A 25,795-nucleotide genomic window follows, 5' to 3' on the forward strand; every position below is an offset into this window, starting at 1 on the left:
AGAGAACACTTGTGATTTTTGTCTTTCCAGGTCTGGCTCCTTTTTTTTTTTAGCATAACCATTTCCCATTCCATTAGTTTGGCTGCAAACTAATTTCATTTTTCTTTACAGTAGAATAAAATTCCATATGTACATGTACCATTTCCTTTATCTCCTCATCTGTTCGTGGACACCTATGCTGTTTCCATTTCTTAGCTGTTGTGAATAATACCAGGAGTAAACATGGCTATGTTAGTATCTCTGTGATGGCCCTTCCTATCCTTTGGATGTGTGCCCCAGAGTGGTGTAACTGGGTCAGATAGTCTGGTTCTGTTTTTAGTCTTCGGAGGAGCCTCCATATGGACTTAGGTAGTGGCTGCACCAACTTACATCCCACACCCTTGCCAGCATTTATTGCCATTCATTTTCTGGGAGTTAGGCTTTCTGATGGGGCGTTTACTCCAGCTTTCCCTAGTCATTTCCTTGAGATGCTGGCAGGTTATGTCATCACCAGGGAGCCCACGGTTGTGTCTGTAGTTGCCAGGGAGCCTTGGGTGCGATATCCTGCTGTTCTCAGCTGGGCCCAAGGCTTTTCTGGGTTGTTTGCAGTTGTGCTGAATAGCACAGCAGGGTGTCAGTTAACTGGGAGATCTCCTGGAGACTCACACCGGGTTTTAGAAAGGCCTGTCTTTCCTAGCAGCTGCCCAGGATGTATTTGGATGTTGAATGGATTGCGGCCATCCTGGGTATGGTTTTGAGTAGTTTCTAGAGAAAGTTTGAGAACCCTAGAGACATGCACCAGGCAGCCCCGGCCTAGCAGCATTGGCACTGTCTTTCGGATGGTGTGGTTGTTGGTGTTGGGGCTAGGGCTGGGGCGCCAGGCAGGACACCAGTGGGAGCTCCTCATTGGTCACTGTGATATTTATACTCACATCTTCCCTTTTGCTTGCCCGACCTTTCTTTCCCAAGAACTCTGCCATAGGAAATAGGTGAGTTGACAGTGGCAAGAGAAGCTATGTGGGGTGATTACCTATCTCTTCATTTGCAGAGCTTGGAAAGCTGTCCCAGTAGGAAGGGGGTTTTGGAGTATGACTTCAGTTTTCAGTATAATTTTCTCTGGTGCTGGAGATGGAACCGGGCCCTTGAGTTATGTTGGGATTATCAGCCCGAATCTGGAAAGCCCCAAGCTTGCCTATGTATTACTGCACTGATTCTAAACAAAGGGAAGGATACAGAAAGGGGCTCTGAGCGCTGAGGTCTAGCTCAGTGGTAGAACACTTGGCCTGGTTTGCACAGGGCCCTGGATTCAATCTCCAGAGCACTCCTGCCCCCACCACCAAGAGTCCAACTGTTGAATGCCTTCACCTAGGAGGAGAAGCTAGAAGATTGGGAACACTGAATTGAAAGAAAAGGAAATGACAAGCAAATGACCAATTTCTGCTTGTAAAATACACTGATTATTCTGGGAGGCATAGACAAACAAAATGAACTGGATCTCTCAGGAAGCATGAAGTTATTTGAGAATGTGGCACAGATAAGCCCATGGCTCTCATTCCACTTCCTGTTTGTAGCCAGAGGAGCTGTGTGTCAGACAGGGGATTTACCGTTGGGATGAACTGTGTCTGGTAAGATGTCTGCTGGAGCCGTAGGAGAGGCATTTCCTGTAAACTCGTGTGAGTTTGTTGCAAACAACATTGAGTGGAGTTAGGCCTCTATTTCTTAGCACTCATTTGTGTCCTAAAGGAAAGGATATGGCTTTATTTGCTGATTATGGGTGGTTTCTGATGACATTGTGTTGAGGGTATATATCAAAGTGCATTGCATGGGTTATTGAGCATAAAGCCCCCGCATCCAAGGATGAGCAGCCAAGTTATAACACAAAGCAGTAAAGCAGAGATGTTGAGCCCCAGTCATCAAGTCAGTACCTTGTTCTTGAAAGTATAATTGGGGGTCCCAGTAGGATCCCCCAAAGAACTAGTCCCTTGTGATTGGACCTCAGTGTAGTGGCCCCTCCGTATCCGTGGGAATTGGTCCTGGAACAGATTCTGCTGCTTCCGCCAAAACACAAAGATGCTCTAGGCCCTAGGTAATGTGATGCAGTAACTGTGTTTGACGAGCCTCACCTGTGAGGGTTGAATAGCCTCAGGGTGACTGAAAAGGGTCACCAGTGGAATAGCATGCAAATTGTTGTTATGCTAATGGTGTTATACTATTGCTTAGGAATATTGGCAAGACAAAAGGGCCTGCACTTGTTCAGTAGGAACAGTGCTCCCCTCCCCCGACCCTCAAATTTTGAATTCTGTGGTAGGTTGGTTCAGAGTTACAGAACCTTCTGTTTGGGAGCCATAGCCAAAGAGCCCATTGTGAATTCCCCTGGCAGATCCCAGAGTGCTCTCTAGCCACCCAGTGGAGCTGCCAGAGCAATTCTGTAGGTCCTGGCACTTCCGCATGTGTGAAGCCCAGCTGAGGCCTGGGCGTGTGGACCTTGCCTTCAGTTGTATCAGTGACAGAGGGTTGCTTGTAGCCTCCTGACACACACCATTGTCTTCATCATCTTTAGTTTATTAACTACTTTAGTTCCTTCACCCAGGAATTGGCTCAGAGCTCACTGTGGCCACCAGCAAGCTCCCATTTTCCTGTGTCGCTGCTGTAGCCTTGGGGGCCTGGGATGACCTCCCTGGTTATGTCTGCATTCTCTTGGTAGATCACAGTGTGCTCAAGGGCAGGGAGCAGCCTTGGATTAAAATTAGAGCTCAGTAGATGTGGGAGGGAGCAGTCCAGATGTACAGCTGTTGTCTTTCCAGTGTTTGAAGCTGGTGAAGCTGGTTTAGACTCTCGGTTTGGCCAAAGTCTATGACCATGGCCATCTGTCCCCTGATTCGGTAGCTTTAGATTTGCGACTTTAATTTTATCTTTCTGTTGGACAGACTGAGGCTTTGGCTAGAACTGGCTGAAAGGGCCTTGATGGGACAGTATGGGCTCACTTGGCAGAACCACACAATTCAGCTTTAGGTGGCATCTTTGCACGTGAAGTACAAGAGCGCACATGGCACTCCCTGAAGAGTCTGCACCCTTTGAGACATGCAAGCAGTAGCTGCTTAAAAGTGGGAGCTTTCACCACAATGAGTAAGATGTTTACAGACTTCCAGACTTGCCTGCTGAGGTGCCCGCAGGGCTGATGGAGAAACAGGTTTCCTCCCCAGGCTTTCCTGTTTATTTCTAGTATGCTCAGGAGGTGGAGGGTGTCTGGATTCTGGGCGGGTGCTGGTGCCCAGACAGGCATCCTGCCATAGTCTGCTCTGGGTCAGCGTTCAGGCAGGGCTTGCTGGCGTAAGAACAGTTCTTATTAAAAACACCACCCACAGTCAGGCACTGAGTTCAGCTCCCTGGCACAGACAGCTGTTTGTTTTCAGCCCTGCTTCCGTCATATGTAGCCAGTGGCTTCAGCTTCCTGGTGGCCTGGTTCCTTGAGCTTGGCTGTTGCTGTCTCTATGCTGTGCCCCATGCTGGGAGCTTATATAGCAAGGTCTTGGCTTCTCATTCTGCCAGATAACATATACCAGTACCTCCCCTTTCACCCAACCTCACGTGCACCCTGTCCCTGAGATCCCTGCGATGTAGAGTATGGCAGCAGGCCCCATGGAGTGTAGATGGAGAGTCTAGTCTTTGTGCCTAGAAGAGCTCACTGTTAACTGTGCTGATGTGGGAGACGGTTGTCCGCTCTGTTGTGTCCCAGGATTGGGGTTCTGCTGCAGTTCAAGAGGTTCACGTGAACTTGTCTAAGACTGCAACCATAATTTGTCATTTCTTCTGGAAAATGCTCTTCAGTCCAACTGGCAGAGCAGTTTGTAACTCTGTAGCATTTAGCACACACACTTCTGCCTGTAGATGGACACTACATTGGGAATCTGATGAGCTGATGTGTCAGTGGGGATGTGTCAGTGATGAGCTACTCTGGGCCAGGGTTGATTTAACAGGGATTTCTTAAAATTATTATTATTATTTTTTTTTAGTGGCACTCACTGGTCCCTGGGAGGTCATAGATTCCTACTTAGCTTTATTCTATAAATAGGGACAACTTTAGACCCAGGAGCAAAGGAGGGATAAAGTGACCACCTGCTAGGAAAGGGTAAAGAAGTGGGACCTGTGGATAGGCTCAGGCATCGAGGGAGGTTCGGCATACCAAGGGGATGTCTGGCATGTATCCCAGGGTGACTCGGGGGAGGAAAAGGGAGCCCCATGGAGCCTCACCCCTGCAAAGCCTAGTAGTTCCTTTACAGGAGTCTACAGGAGCTGCGGCACAGCCATCACAGAGAAGTCTCACACAGGGCATGTGACGCTGGCCAGGACTACCTCCAGGGTTCCTGTTTCTTTACCCAGCATGCTGGTTGATTGTACCAGCAGTTCTTCATAAAACAGTCATTTGGACAGTTGGGAAAACTCTACACGTGTAGGCTTTGAGCACATCCTATGGGCGTGGCCTATCGCTGACCAGTTTTAATGTTTACTTTGGGACAGTCAAGTTTACTTGCTTGTTTACTTTTTAAAGTTATTAACAGATTTCTTACAAATCATCTGATTTTAAAATGGTGATTGTCTTTAGAAGGAATGATTCCTTTCTCTTCTGGTTTGAAATGAACACTATTAGAAGTCTACATCTTTAGACATATAAAAGTCTATTTAGATCATTTTTAATTAAAAAGGATGAAAATTATTGTATGAAGAGTTATGTTAGAAGGCAAATAGGAAATGGAGATGTAGAGTGTGTACCTGGTGTGCCAAAGGCCCTGGGTTCAGTCTAGGACCACATAAACTGGCCTTGGCACACACTTGTAGTCCCAGTTTGAGTTGGATGCAGTAGGATCAAAAGTTCAGGGTCTAGCTACACTGTGAGTTCAGGCTTGGTTGGTCTCCAGGAGACCCTGACTTGAAGAAAAGAAAGGAAGGAAGGGGAGACGGACAGGCGGTTTGTCTGTGATTCTTTCCAGCAGTTCCTCTTTGAAGATGGGTTCTCTGAGAATAGACATAGGACACATGTTCCCCATCTGTAGGCAGACGCTGTAGAAACAAAAGGCAGCTCAGAGATAGGACCAGCCCCTGTGGAGAGGGGCAATAAGGCTGGGAGTGAGCAGATGATGGGCAGTGGAGACAGACCTCACCGTCATGTGGTATGAGCAAACATCGAGAGTTCAGAAAGCACACAGCACAGCACATGGCTGGAGACCTGTCTGTGGCCCCGGCCACATCCATTCTTTTAGTGTTCACCTGCAAGAGCCCTGTGAGGAAGTGGTAGTTCTATATCCAATGGGAGGGCCTCCTGAGAAGGGTTTGTGTGGAAAGATGGACTCAAGCTGATGGCAGGAGGGTAGAAGCCCAGGAGTTCCCTGACAGGGTAGAGAAGGGATTTCTTTAGTCTTGGAAGAGGAACCCCAAGCCCTTCTGTGTGCAGCCACTGTTGAGCAGGAGAAGATGCAGGGAGCCGAGGCAGGCATTGGTGGTTCTACTGCCCCGGTGCCCAGGGCTTCCCTGGAAGTGAGTCCTTCTCTCAGCTAAGTGTCTGGTAGTGCCCTGATGCCCTGAGCTTGGATGCTGTGGGCCTGCGTGCTTCTGTTCTTTCTACTCCGGATGTGGCCTTTTGTTATTGCACATTTATCAGCATTTGGATTGCAGTTTTTCAATTGTACAATGTCATCAGCAGACCAGAGTTTTATACTTACTTATTTTGTAGGTATGTGTGTGTCGGGGGGAAGGTGTTTGCATGTACATATGCCGCAGTGGATATGGAAGCCAGAGGACAACTTGCCTGGGTTCTTGCCCCCCCCCCCCCCCCCCCATTTGAAGGCTGCTACTTTCGTAATCTAGATCACTTTCAAAGATACACCTAGCCTGGGACTCTGTTTAGAGTGTGCTAGCATGAAACAATAAAAGCACCCCCTTGTGTTGCAAGTAAGTTTGCGTTACTTTGTTCTAACTTGGAGGTCACAACTTGTGCCCAGGTCAGGGCTGGCACCTGTCCTCAATAAGACAATTAAAAGAGCCAAGTTAAAGGGAGAAGCAGACAGTGATTTATTTGTTCAATGTCGCCACTCTGGGAAGAAGAACAAAGGGATCCAGTGAACTCCCCGAGTTTGTCTTTGGAGGTCCTGAAGTGAGGTCAGAGTTTAAATAGAGGGCCGAAGATAGGAACTTCTAAGCAGTCCTGGAGGTGTGGTCCCACCCACCACCGACCTGCCATTATCGGGGCTTCAGTCTTACTTTATAAGGTGGTCTGATAAATTGTTAGAACTGTATAAAATCTTTGGGAGACAAACTACCCCTCTGGCGGGTTCCTTTTCCTTCTTCCAGCCGGAGATTCCGGAGAAATTCCCATGGTGGATGACATTCCATCATTCAGGAGTCTGCCGTTCACATTGAAAGACCAATATCTCCATAGAACACCCTCGATTTTGCTGGCCCCTTACTTTACCCAGATTAATTAGCCACTTTGTTGAGTAGGTTTGGTTCTGCAGGGCATTTTCTATTGAATGTGAGATAATGGTCTAAGTCAAGGACCAGGAACCCACATTTCTCATTTCCGTAGTCTGTGGAAGCACGCTCCTGACATTTACATCTCACTGCTGCTCCTCAGTCTGCGTGCAGAATCCAGTGGTTACCGTGGGAACGTTATGGCCTGAAAAGCCTGATATGAACTTGGCTAACCTGTAGTCTGAATTCACACTGTTCTCAGATGTTTCCCCAGCATTGCTCAATTTGACCTGCAGAAACCTGGGTATTGTGATTAATTATAACACCCTAATTATATTTCTCAAAGCTTCCATGTGTGGGCAGTTGTTCTGAGTACATCAAACATACTATCTTGGTCTATTCTTGGAAATGACGGAATTGGAACAGAAAAAAATGACACCATTTGCCAGGGTATCAATGTCTCCCTGTGAGGGTTTAAGGGTTTATGACCATGTTCCAAATATTAGGGGAAGGCTGTTGCTTGTTTGTGGAAAGGTCATTTGCCCAGTGAGCAAGGGTCACAGGGTCACAGCAGGCTTATTTCCTATCATTTGGCATTAGTAACTGGAGGTAACATTATGTAGCGGGGCCCAACAAGAAAAATCAATTTTTTTTTATTTTTATTTTTTGTCTTTCAAGACAGGGTTTCTCTGTGTAACCTTGGCTGTCCTGGTACTCGCTCCGTAGGCCAGGTTGGCCTCGAACTCACAGAGATCCACCTGCCTCTGCCTCCCGAGTGCTGGGATTAAAGGTGTGTGTCACCACCGCCTGGCTCAAAAAACAAATTTTAATACCCACACAGCATTAGTTTTCACTTATCCAGGTATCAACCTTAAAACTGAACAATACTTGTAATACTTGCTCACTTAGGTATGTCAACAATTTCAAGTGGATTTAAAAATGAGCTACCAAGGTTTTATCTATGTAAATCTCAGTGCCTTTCTTGTAGAAATCCTCATTTATTTTGTAGAAAACTTCATTTTTAGGAAATATACTAGATTTTAGACTTAAAAAAGAGACCAGTTTGGATTTGTCAGCATATACCACAGGTTGAGTAAGGGATTATCTAAAATGTTAAGGACCAGAAGCATGTTTCAGATTTGGATTTTTATCTTATTCTATTTTTTACTTTGGAGTATTTGCATAGACTTTCTTGGTTGGTTTTTCAGATTGGAGATGCTCAATCTTTTTTTCTTACTTATTTATTTATTTTTCTATTAGCAGCTTGATACAGCATACATTCTTATCCTAATAGTGAAATATTTCATTGAGGCTTGCCCAGTAAACCAAAACTTATTATAAGCCACAGTCATCCTAGGGTCCGCCCTGCTATATAGCCTCTCTGGTTCTGTGGGTTGCAGTCTGATTGTTCTTTGCTTTATATCTAGAATCCACTTATGAGTGAGTACATACCATGTTTGTCCTTCTGGGTTTGGGTTACCTCACCCAGGATGATATTTTCTAGTTCCATCCGTTTGCCTGCAAATTTCATGCTGTCATTGTTTTCTCTGCTGAGTAGTACTCCATTGTGTATATGTACCACATTTTCTTAATCCATTCTTCAGTTGAGGGGCATCTAGGTTGTTTCCAGGTTCTGGCTATTACGAATAGTGCTGCTGTGAACATAGGTGAGCATGTATCTTAGTGGTATGATTGAGCATTCCCTTGGGTATATGCCCAAGAGTGGTATGGCTGGGTCTTGAGGTAGATCGATTCCCAATTTTCTGAGAAACCACCATACTGATTTCCACAGTGGTTGTACAAATTTGCATTCCCACCAACAGTGGAGGAGTGATCCCTTTGCTCCGCATCCTCTCCAACATTGACTGTCATCAGTGTTTTTGATCATAGCCATTCTGACAGGTGTAAGGTGGTGAGATGCTCAATCTTTTTCTTTCCCTCTTGAGTACTTATGCATTCTGGGATTGTACAAATAGGCCATTTCCATGTCATTTTTCTTATATGTGTACCACTTACTTCTGTTCAGTAAGCATTTACCATATTGCATAGTACCCGCTATGAATAGTATAAGGCATGAAAACTAAAATAGTTTGTAGAGGGGAGGCATCTCGGAGGAATCACAGACAGTATGAAAAAGTAAGTATTCGGTGAGATACTTTGAATTCAGGTTCCAGCCAGGAGTTTGCTTGTTGAGTCCCCATGAACATGGTGAGCCATAAAATACCAGCCTGCTGTTAATGAGGACAGGATTAAAAATTAAAATCCATAATGATCATTAGAGGAGAAGTATTGGACTTGTAGCTAAGTGCAAGGAAGCAGAGTTGAGGGCTGCATCTCGTTGGAGATGGGTGGGGGTTAGGAAACTCCAGGGTAGGCTCCTCAGAGGAAAGACTTCCCACAGCATCTTTGAAGGATGTGTGGGAGGAATGTGATTGGTTGTCAAGAGCGTGTGGGTGTGGCACAGGCACAAACGGGCTGGTGGCTGTCAGCAAGGAGTGCTTGGGCATGGGGTGCCTGAAAGTGTGTGTGTGTGTGTGTGTGTGTGTGTGTGTGTGTGTGTGTGTGTGTGTGTGTAGAGGGGGCAAGTCCCAGGGCCTCATTCTTTAGAACTGCAGAGCACAGCACATGCGGTTTAGGCAGAGGAGAGCCCAGCTGTGCAGTTTGTAGAGGGAAGTACAGTGACTGCAGAGAGCTGATTGTTAGTCCGGAAAGGTTTTCAGGGGCCTCTGGGAACCTGTGCCAAGGAAGGGTGGTGCACCACTGTCTCCAGGAGCCAGGAGTGAAGCTTGGGTTTTGCCCTGCACTTAAGAGACGGTCCTGGAAGGACTCCCGAATCTGAATTCACACCCTTGGCCTCTTCTGTTCCAAGGGTGATGGTGTCCATGTCTTCAGCCCCTCTGTGGACTGTTCAAGGACCTCAAAACCTTACCCACTCTCATTTACATCTTCAGTTTTCCCCAAACATTTACAAAATCATAAAGCAGCTACAGTGTCTCATAATGTAACAGCAGAACAAAAATCCTAACTTCCTAGCTGCCTTTTTTCTCTTTGTCTCTGTCTTGAACATGACTTACATGTCACAGAGAGGGGCAGGTAGTCAGGTGTCATTTTCAAATGCACGGCTTATTATTCACATAAGAAGAAACACTTCACAGCAAATAAATTTAACACACTGAAGTTAATGCCACCAGTGCCCTTGGCAGAACTCACTGACAGACAGCGGATGAGTTAGCACACAACTGGTTCTAGTCCCATCTCCCCGTGCACAGCAAACCACCATGTCCCCATTCACCGGTCGGGAAGGACAGTGTGTGGATGCTGGCTTTGTATCAGGTGTCCTTGGAGAGCAGTGGAGCTAGCTGGTCAGGCCAACAGTGTGTCAGAGATGGGCAGGCAGGAGATCCTGGTGTGAGACTGGTCGCTGGAAGGGTCCCTCATTGCTAGAGTGCCAAGCACCCCTGCAGTGAGGTGTGTTGGAGACCAGCAGAGACCGGTGTCTGCTGAGCTTCCCGGGCCTGGGTTTTTACAGCCCTTCTGAGGCTTATCTTGCCCTTGCAGGCTTTTCTGCCTTTGTTCCCAATTGGTGCAGGCTGCCTGTTCCTAGGGCCTTGCTGGTTATACCCTGGCACTGAATTCATTAACCCTGTTGTGTTTATGGGATGATGCACCCACCTAAGCGTGTTCAGTGCTTTGCTTTATGGATAAGCTTGCCGTCAGCACATTGGGCAGGAGCGCCTCCATCTTGTGAGCCCCCCTCCTTTTCCGTTCTAAGTATTTACTAATGTCCCTTCACAACCAGTCTCCTCCAAGTCAGTTCTTCTCCTCATAAGCTCCATCCTTCCAGTAGGCCTGACCCTGTGGTTCCATCAGCGCTGACCTGTGGGTCTCCCGTGGCTTTCTTGACTTCAGTTTCCCCATGATTATGTCTTGTCCAAGGCAGTTGTCTGGCCTACAGGATGCTGTTTTCTCTTGGTTTCTTCCTCATTGCGGGCCCCTGCGTAGTCCTTCCTGTCCAGTACGAATGATGATGTGTCTTTACTCTCAGGAGGTTCTTTTAAAAAGCATGTGTGTGTTTTGCATTCATGTGCACAGGCATGAGTGTGGCGGTCTGAGGACCACGTGTGGGAGTCTTTGCGTTCCTTCCACCACGTCGGTTCTGGGAATTGAACTCAGGTTGTTAGGCCCTGCCACCATCATCGTTACAGACCCTCTGAAGGTTCTCTTTCTTTTTTGACTTTCTTTTTATTTATTCTTTGTGTCTTTTACATCATGCATCTCGATCCCATTCATTTCCTCGTACCTTCGTATCTGCTCTCTGCTCATGCAATCCCCCCACCCCCAAATAAAATAAAATTTAAGAGAAAAAAGAAAAAAAAAAAAACGAAAAAAGGGAAGACCTCATCATGGAGGCTGCAGCGTGACACAGCGAGTCACGCAGTAAACCCTTTTGTCCATGTATCTTTTCTTGAATGGTTGTTGCCAAGAGTCATTGGTTGCTCAGAAGGTTCTTATCCAGCCAGTAGATTAGATCCTATTGATCCCAGATGTGACTCCCTGATTTGGCTCTCTCTCCTATATCCCAGACTTGACCGACCACCTCTTTCACATCTATTTAGATTGTCGACGGGCCTTCCATAGTCTATCTAAAACATTTCAACCCAGCCCCTCGCGAACATCCAGCAGACGCTCTACCACTGAGCTGCATCCCCCAGTGTAACTTGGGTCCTCTTTGTTCCTAACTCCACTTTTCTCCAGACCGTCCTTAGTGTCTAACTGGGAATTCTCTGCTGCCGGGTGCCCGTGCCAAAGAGTATGGAAGGATGCTTAACTCATCCCCTCTCCATTGTCCACATTCAGCCTCCCCACAAAGGCTCCCCACAGCTCTCCACCTTTGAGAAAGAACTCTGCTAAATTCAATCATCTTCCCTTTCTTCCGTCACTGTCCAAGCCAAGGACCATCTTCTCTTCCTTGGAGCCTTGCAGACGGCTCAGGTTTCACACATGGCAGCCAAAATGACCCACTTACCATAAGTTAGTCACGTGACCCTCACCACGGAGCCCAGGCCTTCCGGTCTGTTCAGTGATCTTCCTTTCCCCTCCCCTCATCTGTAGAGAACTGCATGAAGGATCTGATTGGGCAGTTCCCAGATGGTCTGAGTATAGGGTTGGGCGGTCAGCCTTCCTTAGCATCCAGGGAAACGGAAACCCATTTCACCAATACGGGCAGCACTAGAGGGCTGGAGGAGGGGGCACAAGCACCCACTTACGTTGTTAACGGGATCTGAGGATGTTTTGTGAAGGAATCCCAAAAAACCTCGATGCTTTTCATAGCTCATCTGGTCCTTTTATGTATAATAAAATCAAAAGAAGCCAATGCGAGCCAGAGGATCTGGGGGTGCCATCTTAGGGATGGGAGTTTCCCTTGGGGACTGAAGGCTGGTATGGAGGATCTGTCTGCCCCTCTGTCTCAGCCTTCCTACCTCCCTGCTTCTCAGCTCACCCTGCCTCTTGCAGTCTCTATAGCCATGTCTGGCTTGCTCACACTTCTGACATCTGAACACTTGGTCCTGATTGTCACCCTGTAGGGCTTACTGGTATGTTCCTAGTGAATACACACGGATTATTGGCATAGTTAATATGACCCAAGTATTTCTGAAAAACAAGCCTCCGATGATGAGTAACTGGCAGCTTCTGTCTCTAGAGAGCTTATGGAGGATAAAAGCACCCAAGTACTCCTTTAAGGAAACCCAAAACATTAGGGATTAGATACACCGGCAAGTAAACATCATATGTATTAGCTGAAAATTTTTGCCTTGGACCTAATGTTTATAACAGCTTTATTCATCATTTCCTCCAAACTGGCAGTGTTGATGTCATCAACTGGTAAATGGGTCAGTGAACTAGGGTATAGGTATAAGTGGACATTTCTCTGATGTGAAAAGGAATACACAGGCGAGTTAACCGTGTATTGTGCTGGGTGCCTGGTATGCTGTGGGGTGGCCCACTTCATGACGGGTGCACAAAGCAAGCCGTTCGTATAGAAAAGAGGGTGTGGGCTGGGCAGACAAAGGGCTTGGGGGACTCTGGAGAGTAATGTACCTCTTCTGTACCGTGATTGGTATGGCCTGACTCAACTGTATCCATGTTTTTTTTAATATTTATTTGAATGTGTGTGTGTGTGTGTGTGTGTGTGTGTGTGTGTGTGTGTCCGTCCACTGAGGCCAGAAGAGGACATCAGATCCCCTGGAACTAAGTTACAAGTAGTTGTGAGCTACCTAATTTCGATGCACTCTCAACCGCTGACCCATTTCTCCAGCTCTCACATCCTGTTATTTTTGAGACAGTCTTACATAGTCCATGCTGGCCTTGAACTCCATCTTTTGCCTCTCAAATGCTGGGATTAGAAGTGTGAGCTATAATGTTTAGGGCTCTATAATAAATATAAGTAAAACTTTACCTTAATAAACTTTACCTAACTTACAGTGATTTTTTTTTTTTTGAGGCAATAGATCAAAAAAGGTTTGATTTACACGTATACTGTATCACATGGTTGAAAACTGAAGAGGGAGGAATTCAGCAGGGTCTTCCTCCTGCCCCTACACCCTAGGTCTCTTACATACCTTAAGTTTCTTTATAAAAGCGCCATGTCCTTCCGTCTCTGTGGTTTCACTTTCTGTGTCCTGTTACCTGTGGTCAACTGCAGCATGAGAGCGTTAGGTTGACAATTCTAGATGTGAACAGCTCGTAAGCAGCATGATGAAATCCTGTCCTGTCCACCCAGGAACTGCATCATCCCTTTGTCTAGTGTGGCCTCCATAGCTGCTGCCCACCAGGAGTCACTCAGTGCCACACACTGCCCTGGTGATCAGACTGCGGTGCTGATGTTTAACTGACCCTTGTTTTGGTAATGCTGTGTAGGAAGCTGCGGTTCAGACAAGCCGTAGAAAGGCCATAACACGCTCTTTCAATGCAAAGCTGGAAGTACTGTGAACTCTTTGAGGCTTAAGCACACTCACAGAACTGTGAGGAGCATGCGTTGTAGCAGTTGTTTGTCGGTTCATTTCTTACCATAAATTTAACCCAGGAGGGTATGTACAGCCTGCCCCCGCCCCCGGTGTGCTCTGAGAAAAGAGCACCACCCACACAGGCTTCCGTACTGTCCAGATATCAGGCGTCCTTCGGGGGACTTGCAATGTTCATGGTAATAAAGTGCTGGGGTGGAAGTGTGCAGGGGAGACCTACCATATAACTGGACCAGACCCTAAGTGAACAGGTTCAGCATTTAGAAGTTAACTTAGGAGGGGCTGCTGCTCTGAGGTTTCTTGGAAAGCATTTTGATTGAGTTGACGGCATGTGCCACTGTGGCTGGGGAACAACTGGGCACCCTTTCGTCAGTTGGCATTCTGCTATTTCTTTTTTCTTTCTTTTTTTTTTTTTTTGTTTTTCGAGACAGGGTTTCTCTGTGTAGCTTTGTGCCTTTCCTGGAACTCACTTGGTAGCCCAGGCTGTCCTTGAACTCACAGAGATCCACCTGGCTCTGCCTCCCGAGTGCTGGGATTAAAGGCGTGCACCACCACCACCCGGCAATTTCTGCTGTTTCTTGATGGCTGTCAAGGGGGCTTCTTGAACGCGGGCAGAGCATGGGCCTTGCCCTGTTTTCATTAAATTCTAAACCCTCGTTTTCATTTAATCCTGAGAGGAGTTTTGGTCACCCTGTGCTCAAAGCCCTCAGGAAATAGGGGAGTAGCTGTTTCCGGAGATGAGCCTGTATGTACCACCACACTCGGTTTGCGTGGCGCTGAGGAGTGAACTCAGGACTTTGTGCATGCCAGTGAGCACTCCTCTAGCTGAGCTCCACCCCCAGCCCCGTCTGCCATTTTGAAGTACAGTTCAGTTTTCTGTGTTTTCCTAACCTCGCAGGTTTCTAGCTCTGTGAAAATGGACTCAGCAGGGCTGCTTCTCACTTACTGTCCCCTGAGGGTGTCCCCACTGGCTTCTCTTCAAGAGTTTGCTTTGCCGGGCAGTGGTGGCGCACGCCTTTAATCCCAGCACTCGGGAGGCAGAGGCAGGTGGATCTCTGTGAGTTCGAGGCCAGCCTGGTCTCCAAAGCGAGTTCCAGGAAAGGCGCAAAGCTACACAGAGAAACCCTGTCTCGAAAAACCAAAAAAAAAAAGAGTTTGCTTTGGTGTTAATATATTGGGGTGCTGATATATTGGTGTGATGGGGGAGAACACATTAAACCCATCCCGCAGAAAGAGTCCGGTCCCCTCTCCCTGTGCCCTCCTGCTGTGCCACGCTGTCACGTGTGCTTCTGCTCTGAGTCTGTTCCTTGACAGAGCTGTCTTTTAGAAAGCAGTCTTGTGTCGTCTTAGCTCCAAGTTCATCTGATACGTACAAGATTAATAGGGCGATCAGGCCTTGCCTTTTTAAATACTACTCTGAAACAACTATTTGTTGATGATTCTGTGCTTAAAGCTTTCTTCTGAAGTGGACACTTGTTGCTTCTTATTCTGTGACTGTATAAGTAGAGATTACTAATGGTTTGCTCTGTGTAATCAAATATCGCTGTGGTACATGCCTGTAATCCCAGAACTCAGGAGAATGAGGCAGGGGAAATGTGCATCTGAGGTCAGCCCAGATTACATAGCAAGAACTTGTCTCAAAAGAAAACAAGAATTATGGGGGAAAGGCCTTGGGAGATATCTTAGTTACTTTTCTGTTACTGTGACAAAATACCATGACCACGGCAACTTATAAAAGAAAGCGTTTAATTGGACTTTTGGTTTAGAATTTGGTCTTGGGTTAGACTCAATAATGGCAGGAAACAGGAACAGCTGAGAGCTCACATCCTGATCCATAAATAGGAGACAGAGAAAGACGTGCTGGGAATGGCACCTGAAACCCTAAAACTCACCCCAGTGATAGCCAAGCCTTCCAGTCCTCGCCAAACAGTTCCACCAATCGGGGACCAAGTATTCAAACAAGTATTCCAAGTGGCCCGTGGGAGCCATTCTCAGACCACCACAGGAGAGATGGCAGTTTGTCTCAGAGGCCACTAGTGCATGGCTAGTTCTTTATTGTCTCCCTATAAAATATTGATACTTTTATTGTTAATACGGAGATGAGAATTCTTTGCCTGGGTCCAAGACTCTTCTGAACACTTGCCAACCCTCTTTGCTTTATTTAAAAAGCTGGGCATGGTAGTGAACATTTTTAACCCTAGCACCTGGGAGGCCGAAGCAGGAGGATAACTGTGAGTTCAGGGCCAGCCTGAGCTACAGAGCTTATTTCATAAATAAAACAAGCCTGTTTCCCCAGTCTTTTTAAATGAACCGCGGACATGTAACTGTGCTAATGAGACAGAGAATGAAGGAGAATTTTGTGCGTCTCTTTAGTTGTTCTGTGTTTAGTCTCTCTTAGGTGCAGTGTTTCCACAGCACCCCACAAGGAAGACATGCTTGTGACCTTAGTTCACAGTTGGGGGAGTGTCTGCTTGGGGCCACACAGTGAATCACAGAGACAGGGGACCAGCCCCTCTGTGGTTCTGTAGAGTCAGACTCTCGCCAGTTAAGTGGGTTTGCCTGTCAGTTCACATACAGCCGATGATTAAGTTTAAACAGGTATTTCTTCATCCTTTGTTCTGCTGAAAGTAGCGTCTCTCACATGAGAACTGATTCTACACAGCCTGACATAATGAAGGCTGAGCCACATTGGCTCCGTTCTGGGGAATGGCAGCCCTTGTGATGTGGCAGTGTTTGCTTTGGACCGCTTGGTTCTCGTCAGGCCCGAGACTGCCTTTTCAGCTCAGCTTCCAGTTTGCTTCAAGGGTCCTGCACAGAGGGACATCTAACTAGCACAACTGTGTCCCTAGTCAAAGTGGGAAGCTTTTGTGTGTGTGCGCGTGCGTGCGTTTGTGTGTGTGTGTGTGTGTGTGTGTGTGTGTGTGTGTGTGTGTGTGTTTAGTACTTGGAATTGAACTGAGACCTCACATGTTAGACAAGCATTCTACCTCTGAATTCTATATCCTCAGCCTGGAAACTTCTATGAAAAGAGTTATTTTTACCAGTAGTTTTAAAGTATCTTTATCAAGTATAATAGCTCATATGTAAACATTCTCTCATATATGTTAAGGGGCAGACTTAAAGTACCCTTCAGGGTTCCATGTTCCCAAGATGACCACATACACCACGCAAGGGTCTTGTGGTTGCTTAATTGTTGAAGAGCAAAGGTTTTAAATGTTTAAAATCAGTCAGTGATTTAGTATGGCTCATTGAAAAGGACAAAATTCCCCATTCACAACAAATCAGGTGATGGTTTTACTTGATGTTGAAGTAGTTGAGGTTTCACATATTGTCTACTTTTAAAAACAATAATTTTCATGAAAATAATATTTCTATAACGAATACCTGGATATTTGAGTTAGATAAAAATTGTAAGTATTTAGAGGGTGAAAAATTCTACCCTCCTAAAGTAAGCTGCTTCCTGGATGACCCAGTACTGCACTGTAATTGCTTTTTTTTAAATGTGTATGAGTGTTCTGCCTGAGTGTATGTCTGTACCATATGTATGCAGTGCCAAGAGACCAGAAGAGGGTGGGCATCAGGTCCCCTGGGACTGCCGTTACAGACAGCTACGAGCTGCCCTGTGGGTGCTGGGAATTGAACCCTGGTCCTCTTAACCACCCAGTGGTTCTTAACCACTGAGCCATCAGCTCAACAGCTCTGTAATTAGATATTTCCAAAGAACTGCATAGTTTTGTTAGTTTTTCACTGTCTTAGGGCTGCCGGAGCTCAGCGGCAGAAGAATCACTTAACACGCGTGTGTCCAGCACTGAGCAGCAGTGCTGCGGAATGCCAGTTTAAGTACAGTAGGTGACTTTGCCTCCCGTCTAAAGGGCCCTTTCTTCTCTCCTGCGCAGCAAATGAAGAAGCACCCTTGCCGCGAGTGTGACAAGTCCTTCAGCTCCTCCCACAGCCTATGCCGCCACAACCGCATCAAGCACAAAGGCATCAGGAAAGTGTATGCCTGCTCGTAAGTCTCACATCCGCGGGGGACTCCGAGAAGGGACTGTAGTCACAGAGCTTCTCGGGTTTCCCGTTTACTTTGATTCCTGCTCTGCTCTGGCGTCCAGGCTCTGCCGTCTTACCTGTATCCCACTTCGGGGTGTTTGTTTCCAGGGTCACATGTGAAGTGAGCAGCTTTCTTCACCCACGCTTACACTGTATTCTGTTACTAAGTGGGACAGGTTTGTGTTAGAGTGTGGCGGGTGCACGGGGGATGAGACACCTCTTAGGTAGTGACTGGACCGTGCTGCCGTGTAGATTTGGGGTTGATTTACTCCGGTGCAGTGGAAGGCCGTGAGCCCTCTGACTGCAGTCTGCCACCTAAGTTAGAGAAGCTCTGACTGCTGGCTGAGATCAAACAAGTGTGAGGGACTGAGGGGCCAGTGTGAATCACCACCAGGAGTCAGTCCTAAATTGCCTCTTTGTATGAGGTGACCCGGCTGTGGCTATTGCTAGTGGGGAATCTGTGCCACCCACCCAACCCACATGCGCAGAGTGAGTGCATAGGGCAAAGCTCTGCTCATAAGAGACCGCAGAGGGGCTGGAGGGATGGCTCAGCACTCAGGAGCGCTTGTTGTTCCTGCAGAGGGCTCGAGTTTGATTCCTGGTGCCTTTACAACCATTATAACTCCAGTTCCAAGGAACCCAGTACCCTCTTCTGAATTCCTCAGTCACCAAGCGCACATGCGGTGTACGTACATACGTGCAGGCAAAACCCTCACACATAAAAAGTAAAATGAACAAATCTAATTGAGAGAGAGAGAGAGAGAGAGAGAGAGAGAGAGAGAGAGAGCGCGCGCGCTAGTGTGGAACACAGTTGATTGTGGTCAGAGTCAGGCCCTGTGGGCTTCATGGTGAGGACACACATGATGTTAGCCATCAGATTAATGGGAATTTTCTGTGCCTTGGGTATTTAGGGAACATTTTGTAAGTAGGAAATCAAAGTGGGGAGTGCTGGGTGAGATGAAAACATTCCATCCAGTCTGTGTGTTGACACTAAGAGCATCAGGTACATGGTGTCCCAGGTTGAGAAGATGGAAAAGCGGCTGCCTGGCATGGGCCCTCCACGTTCCCTTTTCTGTTGGTTTGCTCTGTTTCTTCTTTTCTGTTTTTTGCCCCTTTTACTGAAAGGCAGTAAAATGGAGAGATTTTTTCCCCCCCAGCTAGTTTACTACCAGCCACAAATGTCATGAGGGGACCAGTGAGGTGCCTCAGGGAGTGCAGGCGCTCCATAAGCTGACAGTGCAAGTTCAAATCCCCAGGACACCGCACTAAGGGTGGAAGAGGAGAACTGACTCCACAGGTTGTCCCTGGCCCCACACACGTGCATTGGCATGCACAGGCACCGCGCGTGCGCGCGCACACACACACACACACACACACACACACACACACACACACACACGAACACGCATCTACGCCCTCACGTGCACACACACTCACAGGAAAAGCCTTTCATGCTTGAGAACATTTGCTGTCAGGCTGGCTCTTGCTGCCACCCCACCCCACAGAGGCTCTCTTAAGATGGAGTCACCAGCATCTGGGGACTGTCATTAAGATATCCCCAGATGCCTTTTCAGGGTAACAAATGTGGTTCTAAAGACAGGAGAGAAGATATTACCCTTCACAATGCAGTAGGTTTTATGTTTGTTTGTTTTTTGGAGGGCTGCATTTAGACAGGGTCGCACCCTTTAGCCTAGGTTGGCTCAAACTCGTAGTACTTCTGTCTCTGCCTTCCTGCTTTTAGAATTATAGGCGTGGACCAGCACATTGGGTTGTTTCAATACTGTTCTTGAGGTCTGACATAGCATCCATAATCACTGTGGTCATTAACTTGTTTAAACTTGTTTTTGGACTGTTTTCTTAGGAAAATAGTAAATTAAAACCTTTCCAGGAGATCATCTTTGTAGTGTACAAAATTTAAGTAATGTACCTCTGATGAATAGCCTGCTTTCTGAATTTTAATCTCCCAAATGAATAAAGCATTTCCAGGTACAAACAAGTTGCATTTGTACTCTGAGGAATCTAGGCTAACATTCCAGTTTTGAAATGCAGAGGGGCCAGGGGTTCTGAAGGGACCACCTGCAGCCCGAGGTATCTCTTACGTAAATTCTGAGGGCTGCTCTGAGTCACTGGAAAGAAAACTCAGAGAATTTAGTATTCTCCAGTTTTGTTTTGTTTTGTTTTGTTTTTAAGATTGAGGCCATCTAGAAGTACAAATTAAATACTGCTTTAGCCAAATCTAGAAAAACAAATACCTGCCTGCACTAAAGTAGGCTGTTCCTGTGACGACCCAAAAGTCAACAGAGGCCTGGAGAAATGTCTCAGCAGTTAAGAGTTCTCGCTGTTCTTCCACAAGCCCCCGTAACTCCAGCTCCAGGCTGTACCTGCACACCTGTGGCCTGCACACATACACAGAAATCTTATTTTGAATCAACCTCTTTTGTAGAAGTCTAGGGGTAGGCCCTTTTCACAATAGGGAGTGGGGGTCACAGTGGTGTTTTATGTGGAGGCCCCAGTGGCAGTCTGTCTTTCTGGGCCTCCTGCACGTGCTGCTAGCCAGGTCCCTCTGCAGAGAGCACTACGTGGCAGCCATAGCTCCCGTCTTGATCTTGTGCTCGCAGACACTGCCCCGACTCCCGGCGGACGTTCACGAAGCGGCTGATGCTGGAGAAGCACATACAGCTGATGCACGGGATCAAGGATCCTGACGTGAAAGAACTGACTGACGACACCAACGAGGAAGAAGCCGAGATAAAGGAAGACGACGCCAAGGTCAGACATCGCAGCTCGGTTCTTTCACTGTGACCTGTGCCGATGCGTGTCCCCTGTTCATTCTCACCTACATCTTGGGTAGTCATAGCTTAAGTTCAGCCTGTCAAGACTACAGCTCCCAACTGCTCCTGAAAAGGAACCTTTTCTAAGTTTCTTCTGTATCCTTCCAGATACAGCACACAGGATCTCCTCATATAACTCACAAAATTTACACATTGACTTGGGGAGGTTATCTCCTCATCAAAGAAATGGTATTAAGCAGATGCTTTTCACTGGCTGTGCCAGCCGTGGCATGTGTTCAGAGTGACTCTTTGATTCTCTTTGGAATAGTAAAAGATCAAGTCCCACAACCACACCTCTTCTCTGTGTGGGTGGTGAACCCCGGTCCGCTGACACTGTGTATACACAGGAGCCCATGCACAGGCATTGAGTGTTCTGCTCGCTGTTAGAGTTACGGAAAGCACCACAGAGCAGTCACTGCTGGCTTTGATGTCATGATAAGTCTAGAATGTACATGGGCTAAAGCAGTTTCTCAAGACATGCATTAGTGGTTAATCATCGTGCATGCCCCTCATCCAGACAGAGTTAGGTAGGTGTGGCATTAGGGCAGGTCTTCCCCACAGGAAGTTAAGTGTGTGTAGATGTAGCTGCAGGTGTAGGCCATCAGAGCGGTGCCCTAGTACAGAGGAAGTGGAGGCATTAGGGATTTAGACAGCCAGGGGAAAGGAAAAAGGCAACTCCAGAGGGGACATGGTGTGACAAGGAGGACCAGAAGGACAGTTGCCAGGGGCAGCAGCAGGTGCTGGGTCCATGGAGTCTTGTAGTCATCCTCTCTGGTCATAATGAAAGCATGTGCCCCATGTTCTCTCCCGTGAGGTGCTCCACTCTGCCTCTCTTGTCCCAAGTCGTCTCTACTTCCTGTCTCAGTAAGCACACAGGCCTTGCTCCCACCTGGGCTTTTAGCACTCAGCTTCTGGTGTCTGAACCAGACCCCTGTCCACATATCACCATCACCATGGCCCTCCATGACCATGCCGTATCATCACCTGACCCCTCCCAGCATTTCTCACATGAACCCTTTCCATGCCTTAGCTTTGTCTGCCGAGGTGTGGAAGGCCTGGGGTGCTGCTCCCCTGTAGCCCATGATCATGAGCTCCTCAGTCACTGCTGTGCAGTGGCTCCTGGAAGCGCAGAAATGCTTTCTTCGGGGTGGGGTGGGTTTGGGGGGGAAGCTGCAGTGTGCATTCACACCGTTAAGGCCCCCAACTCCCCTGCGTCCAGTGCCTGCTCTCCCAGCGGCTGCAGCATTGCTGCCCGCCCCAGAGCCCACCACCTTCAGCTCTATCTTTTTTTTTTTGTCTTCGTTCCCCCTAACAAAGGTCCCCAGTCCCAAGCGGAAGTTGGAGGAACCGGTTTTAGAGTTCAGGCCTCCCAGGGGTGCCATCACTCAGCCACTGAAAAAGCTGAAAATCAACGTCTTTAAGGTTCACAAGTGTGCCGTGTGTGGCTTCACCACCGAGAACCTGCTGCAGTTCCACGAACACATTCCTCAGCACAAGTCGGACGGCTCCTCCTACCAGTGCCGCGAGTGCGGCCTCTGCTACACGTCCCACGTCTCCCTGTCCAGACACCTCTTCATCGTGCACAAGCTGAAGGAGCCTCAGCCCGTGTCCAAGCAGAACGGGGCCGGCGAAGACAGCCTGCAGGAGAACAAGCCTGGCCCCGAGGACGAGGCTGCCGAGGACGCGGCGTCAGACCGGAAGTGCAAAGTGTGCGCCAAGACTTTTGAAACGGAAGCTGCCTTAAACACGCACATGCGGACACACGGCATGGCCTTCATCAAATCCAAAAGAATGAGTTCAGCCGAGAAATAGCCACAGCTCCTCCGCAGGAAAAGCCCTCGCCACACAGGGACTGAAAACAAGACTTTTTTTGTTACCAAAAGTTTGCAGTATAACAGAGTTAACAGTTCTGTCTAGGCTGTCGCAATATATTCTCTGTCCTGTCCCCTCACCTCCTCAGATGTACCCCTCCCCGTAAGTATTAAGGCAGTATTTGAGTTTTAAAGAGTTTGTATATATTTAAATAACTTTTTATACTCTTTGTTACATGTTTGTATCAGTATTTGGTGGAAAATGTTTTGAGTTTTTGGGGTTTTTTTTTTGTTTTGTTTTTTTGTGTTAGAGTTTTCCTTTTTTGTACCGTTTCTTTAAAACAGAGTTCTTCGTAACAGGGGCAGTTCCTGAATTCAAACCAACCATTTTGTATGTTACCAATTTGAATGAGTTCAGTAATTACAGGCTAACATGCCTTTTTTAGGGTTTTTAATTTTTAGGACTCACCACATACATTTTAGGTGATTGTGGTCTCACAGCACTAGCAGCTCTTAAGTGTCTTAGCACCACACTCAGTGTGCCTGCTCCTAGCAACAGGGCTCCGAGGACAACGGCACCCTGGGGAGGGCCTGGCCTGAACCCTCCCAGACAGCATCTGAAGCAGCCCTGCAGATCCCTTCTTCCTCCAGAGTGAGTAAAAGAGGCCAGGAATCTGGTAGGAGGCGTCCTTAACCCATCTGGAAGAATGAGGAAGAAGGGATCCATAGGGAGAGCCAACAGCTGGCCATGTTTCTGGGTGAATTTGCAAGGCTGATCCACAGAGCCTGAGGAGACCGGCTAGGAAAAGGCCAGCCTACTGTCAAAATTGAAAGCCGTAGTTAGACCTGTAGCTCTCTAGTCGGGCTTTGTCATGTAACTCACTAACTATTACAGAGACACGTATTCCAAGAACATCAAGTCTTTCTCTGGCTCTTGATAGGAACATAAAGGCACGGTTGACCTAACCCTTTGCTGTCTACACAGTTGGTGTTTCCTGTTCTGGGTGCTACTGCCAAATGTCCTGGTCCTTAGAGTTGGGATGCACAACTTTACCACCGACCTAGCAATGCAGCAGCCTGTACTCTGCAATTGGCCCTAGAGAAGCACTGAGCCACCAGGCTTCTAGAGTCACGTCAGTCCCTCTCATGGCCACCGGACTGGAGCACCGGAGAGGTGCTCTCCGTCACTTCCCTGTAGTTCTCTGGGAAAGCTATCTATTTCGGTTATTGTTTTGTGTTTTCTGTTGCATTTTATATCTTGTATTTATCTTCAGATAGGTTTTGTACTTTTTTGTTCTGTTTTCCTAAGCAAAGAAATTCATTTGTGTATATAGATACTTGCATGCTAGACTGTAGTCAACGTTCAGTTCCTTGGAAGGTCTTGCTGCTGTCGGGTGTGCGCACTACATCCATTGTGACTGTATTCAACCCATTTCACGTGTAAATAAACGAGGAACATCTGGCCCTTGAGCTTCTTCAAGAGAGTTATTGGTGGGTCTCTGACATCAGGAAGTTTGGGAAGTGACTCTTTACCGGGACAGGCTACAGAATATTGCAGAATTCTTTCCACTCTGAAGAATGGCTCGCTCGTTCTCATCAGTGGCCAGCTAGCTACTCTGCCACTTTCTGTTGACTCCGTCGGTACAATCCAAGGGTGTGACAGTATTCCTCAACTTGAAATTTAATTGCTGTTCCTTGTTGCATCTGTATTGCTCCCAGTTGTGTTCATGCACTTTCACGTGTCCCTGCATTTGAACCTTGCAATAAGCCTGCGTGGTGGCCACGCAGGTCTGTCCAGCCTACAGTTGAGGAAGCTGAGCTCAGGCTCAGCTCTTCGCCTGAGCCCTCACAGCTGGTAAGTGGCTTTGCATATTAGAACCCAAATATTTTGCTCTCAATCTAGTACTTGCTCTTTGTGGTTATGTACATATTGACAAATATTCATTTATTCAACAAATAAAGTTATGTGCGAAATACAACAGTCAAACTTTCGTGTGGGGCACTATGGCTTTTTAGAAATTTTATTTTTACTTTTGTCCTTGTGTGTGTCCATGTGAAGGTCGCGCACAGGTGCTGCAGAGGCCAGAGATTTCAGGTCCATGAAGCTGGAGTTACAGGTGGCTGCACACCGATAACCTAGGGGAACCAGACAGCCGGTCTGCAGGAGCAGTATGAGCTTGGAAGCCCCGAGCCACCTCTCCAGTCCTGCGCTGTGTTATAAGATAACCGGAAGTATTTCTGCTTTTTAATAACCAGAATAGTTTGACACGGTGGAATTGATATCTGTTAAATGTTTCGTTTTGAAGGGTTACAAGAATGACTTTTTAAAACTCCCAGGGGTTCAAAACGGAGAAACCAGAATCCTGGTCACAAGCCCATCACTCAAGTGCTGCACCCTGCAGGGAAATCTAAATCTGGCCAGTCAGCACCTCTGAGAAAGATCCGTGAACTAAAGGATAGGTCTTGGGGAAGTTTCCCAGAATGCAGCAGGGATTAGGAGCTGGAGTTTGTGGTAGTCAGGGAAGAAGTCAAGAAGGACACAACGAGAGGATCCCGTGTTGGTTTAATAGACGTTCCAAGGGGGAATAGGGACCCGGAAAAGTCAGAATGGACCATCCTTTACATCCTTGCATCAATTAAATCACGCACATTTGAGTTAACACAGAATGCTGACCAAGAATCCATATACTGGAACTCAGTCCCATTCATCATTCATGAAGTGTGGGTGTTTGAGAGAGAAGACACACACAGCAAGTAAATGACTTGTCCAAGGTTTTTTTTTTTTTCTCCTTATTTCCAGTGTCCACTGTGAGTAGACTGAAGGAAGTATGCTCCCTAATACTTGACCCCATTTTCTCACTGGGACAGAAATGGAAAGGGCAAAGTGCATTTAAATGCACTGGCCTAGAAGTAACACTAAAAGCAGTGAGTCATCTAAGTCATCGACCAAAACCAGTCCTGTGGTCCCCAGAGGTAGGAAGAGCAATCTCCCTGTGTACTCAGAGGCAGCATGACAGCCATGACAGGAATCATTGCCAGAGCCTTGGTGCTAGCTCGGGCTAAGGACTGGACACAGCTGGGCAGAAGCCTCCATTGGTTGTGAGCCAAATTCCTGAAGTAGGGAGGAGAGGGGTTCCTGCAATGAGACACAGAAAAAAGGAACTACATCAGAAAGTTCAAACGGAGGTGATTTCAGGATTTCTCCTGGCTACTAAAGGATGAATTTGAGTTTTAGGTAGGCATTTAAGACAGGGTTGTGTCTAGTTGGGCAACTTAGTTTTATCAGTTATAATAACTGCGATACCCAAGGAAGAACAGCAGCAAAATGATCCAGAACACGAAAAGGAAACGCGTAGGCTTGGTCCACATGGCCACATTCTCAGCAGATTCCTCCATCCTCCCACAGTATGAAGACAACTGTATACTCCTGCCATGGCTTAGTCACCATTTCACCAGCATCTCTGGGCTTGTGTGACCCCATCTCAGTATCTGACCAACAGTGAGATTTCTAGTGGACAACTCGGGGCAACTAATGTGAACATAAAACAGATTAATAGACTCACGCTGTGAGCACCTAAGAAAAATGCCCACTTGGAAGGGGAAATAAAGAAAATGTGCTGAAGAGCTAGCTCACTCTGAC

General features: G+C 47.2%; 1 protein-coding gene across 2 annotated transcripts in view; it reads left to right on the top strand.

Moving 5' to 3' along the window:
- Positions 1–23,623, top strand: part of Znf532 (zinc finger protein 532) — a 113,099-nt gene extending 89,476 nt beyond the window's left edge. For both annotated transcript variants that reach the window (XM_059246771.1, XM_059246770.1), the window contains 3 exons: positions 17,363–17,475; positions 20,132–20,282; positions 21,662–23,623. In XM_059246771.1, the coding sequence (XP_059102754.1) occupies positions 17,363–17,475; positions 20,132–20,282; positions 21,662–22,156 (759 nt within the window). In that variant the 3' untranslated portion in view covers positions 22,157–23,623. The remainder of the gene's footprint in view (positions 1–17,362; positions 17,476–20,131; positions 20,283–21,661) is intronic.
- Positions 23,624–25,795: the final 2,172 nt, after the last annotated feature.

This window comes from Peromyscus eremicus, chromosome 19 (genome assembly GCF_949786415.1).
Source record: "Peromyscus eremicus chromosome 19, PerEre_H2_v1, whole genome shotgun sequence".
NCBI classification, from domain to species: domain Eukaryota; kingdom Metazoa; phylum Chordata; class Mammalia; order Rodentia; family Cricetidae; genus Peromyscus; species Peromyscus eremicus.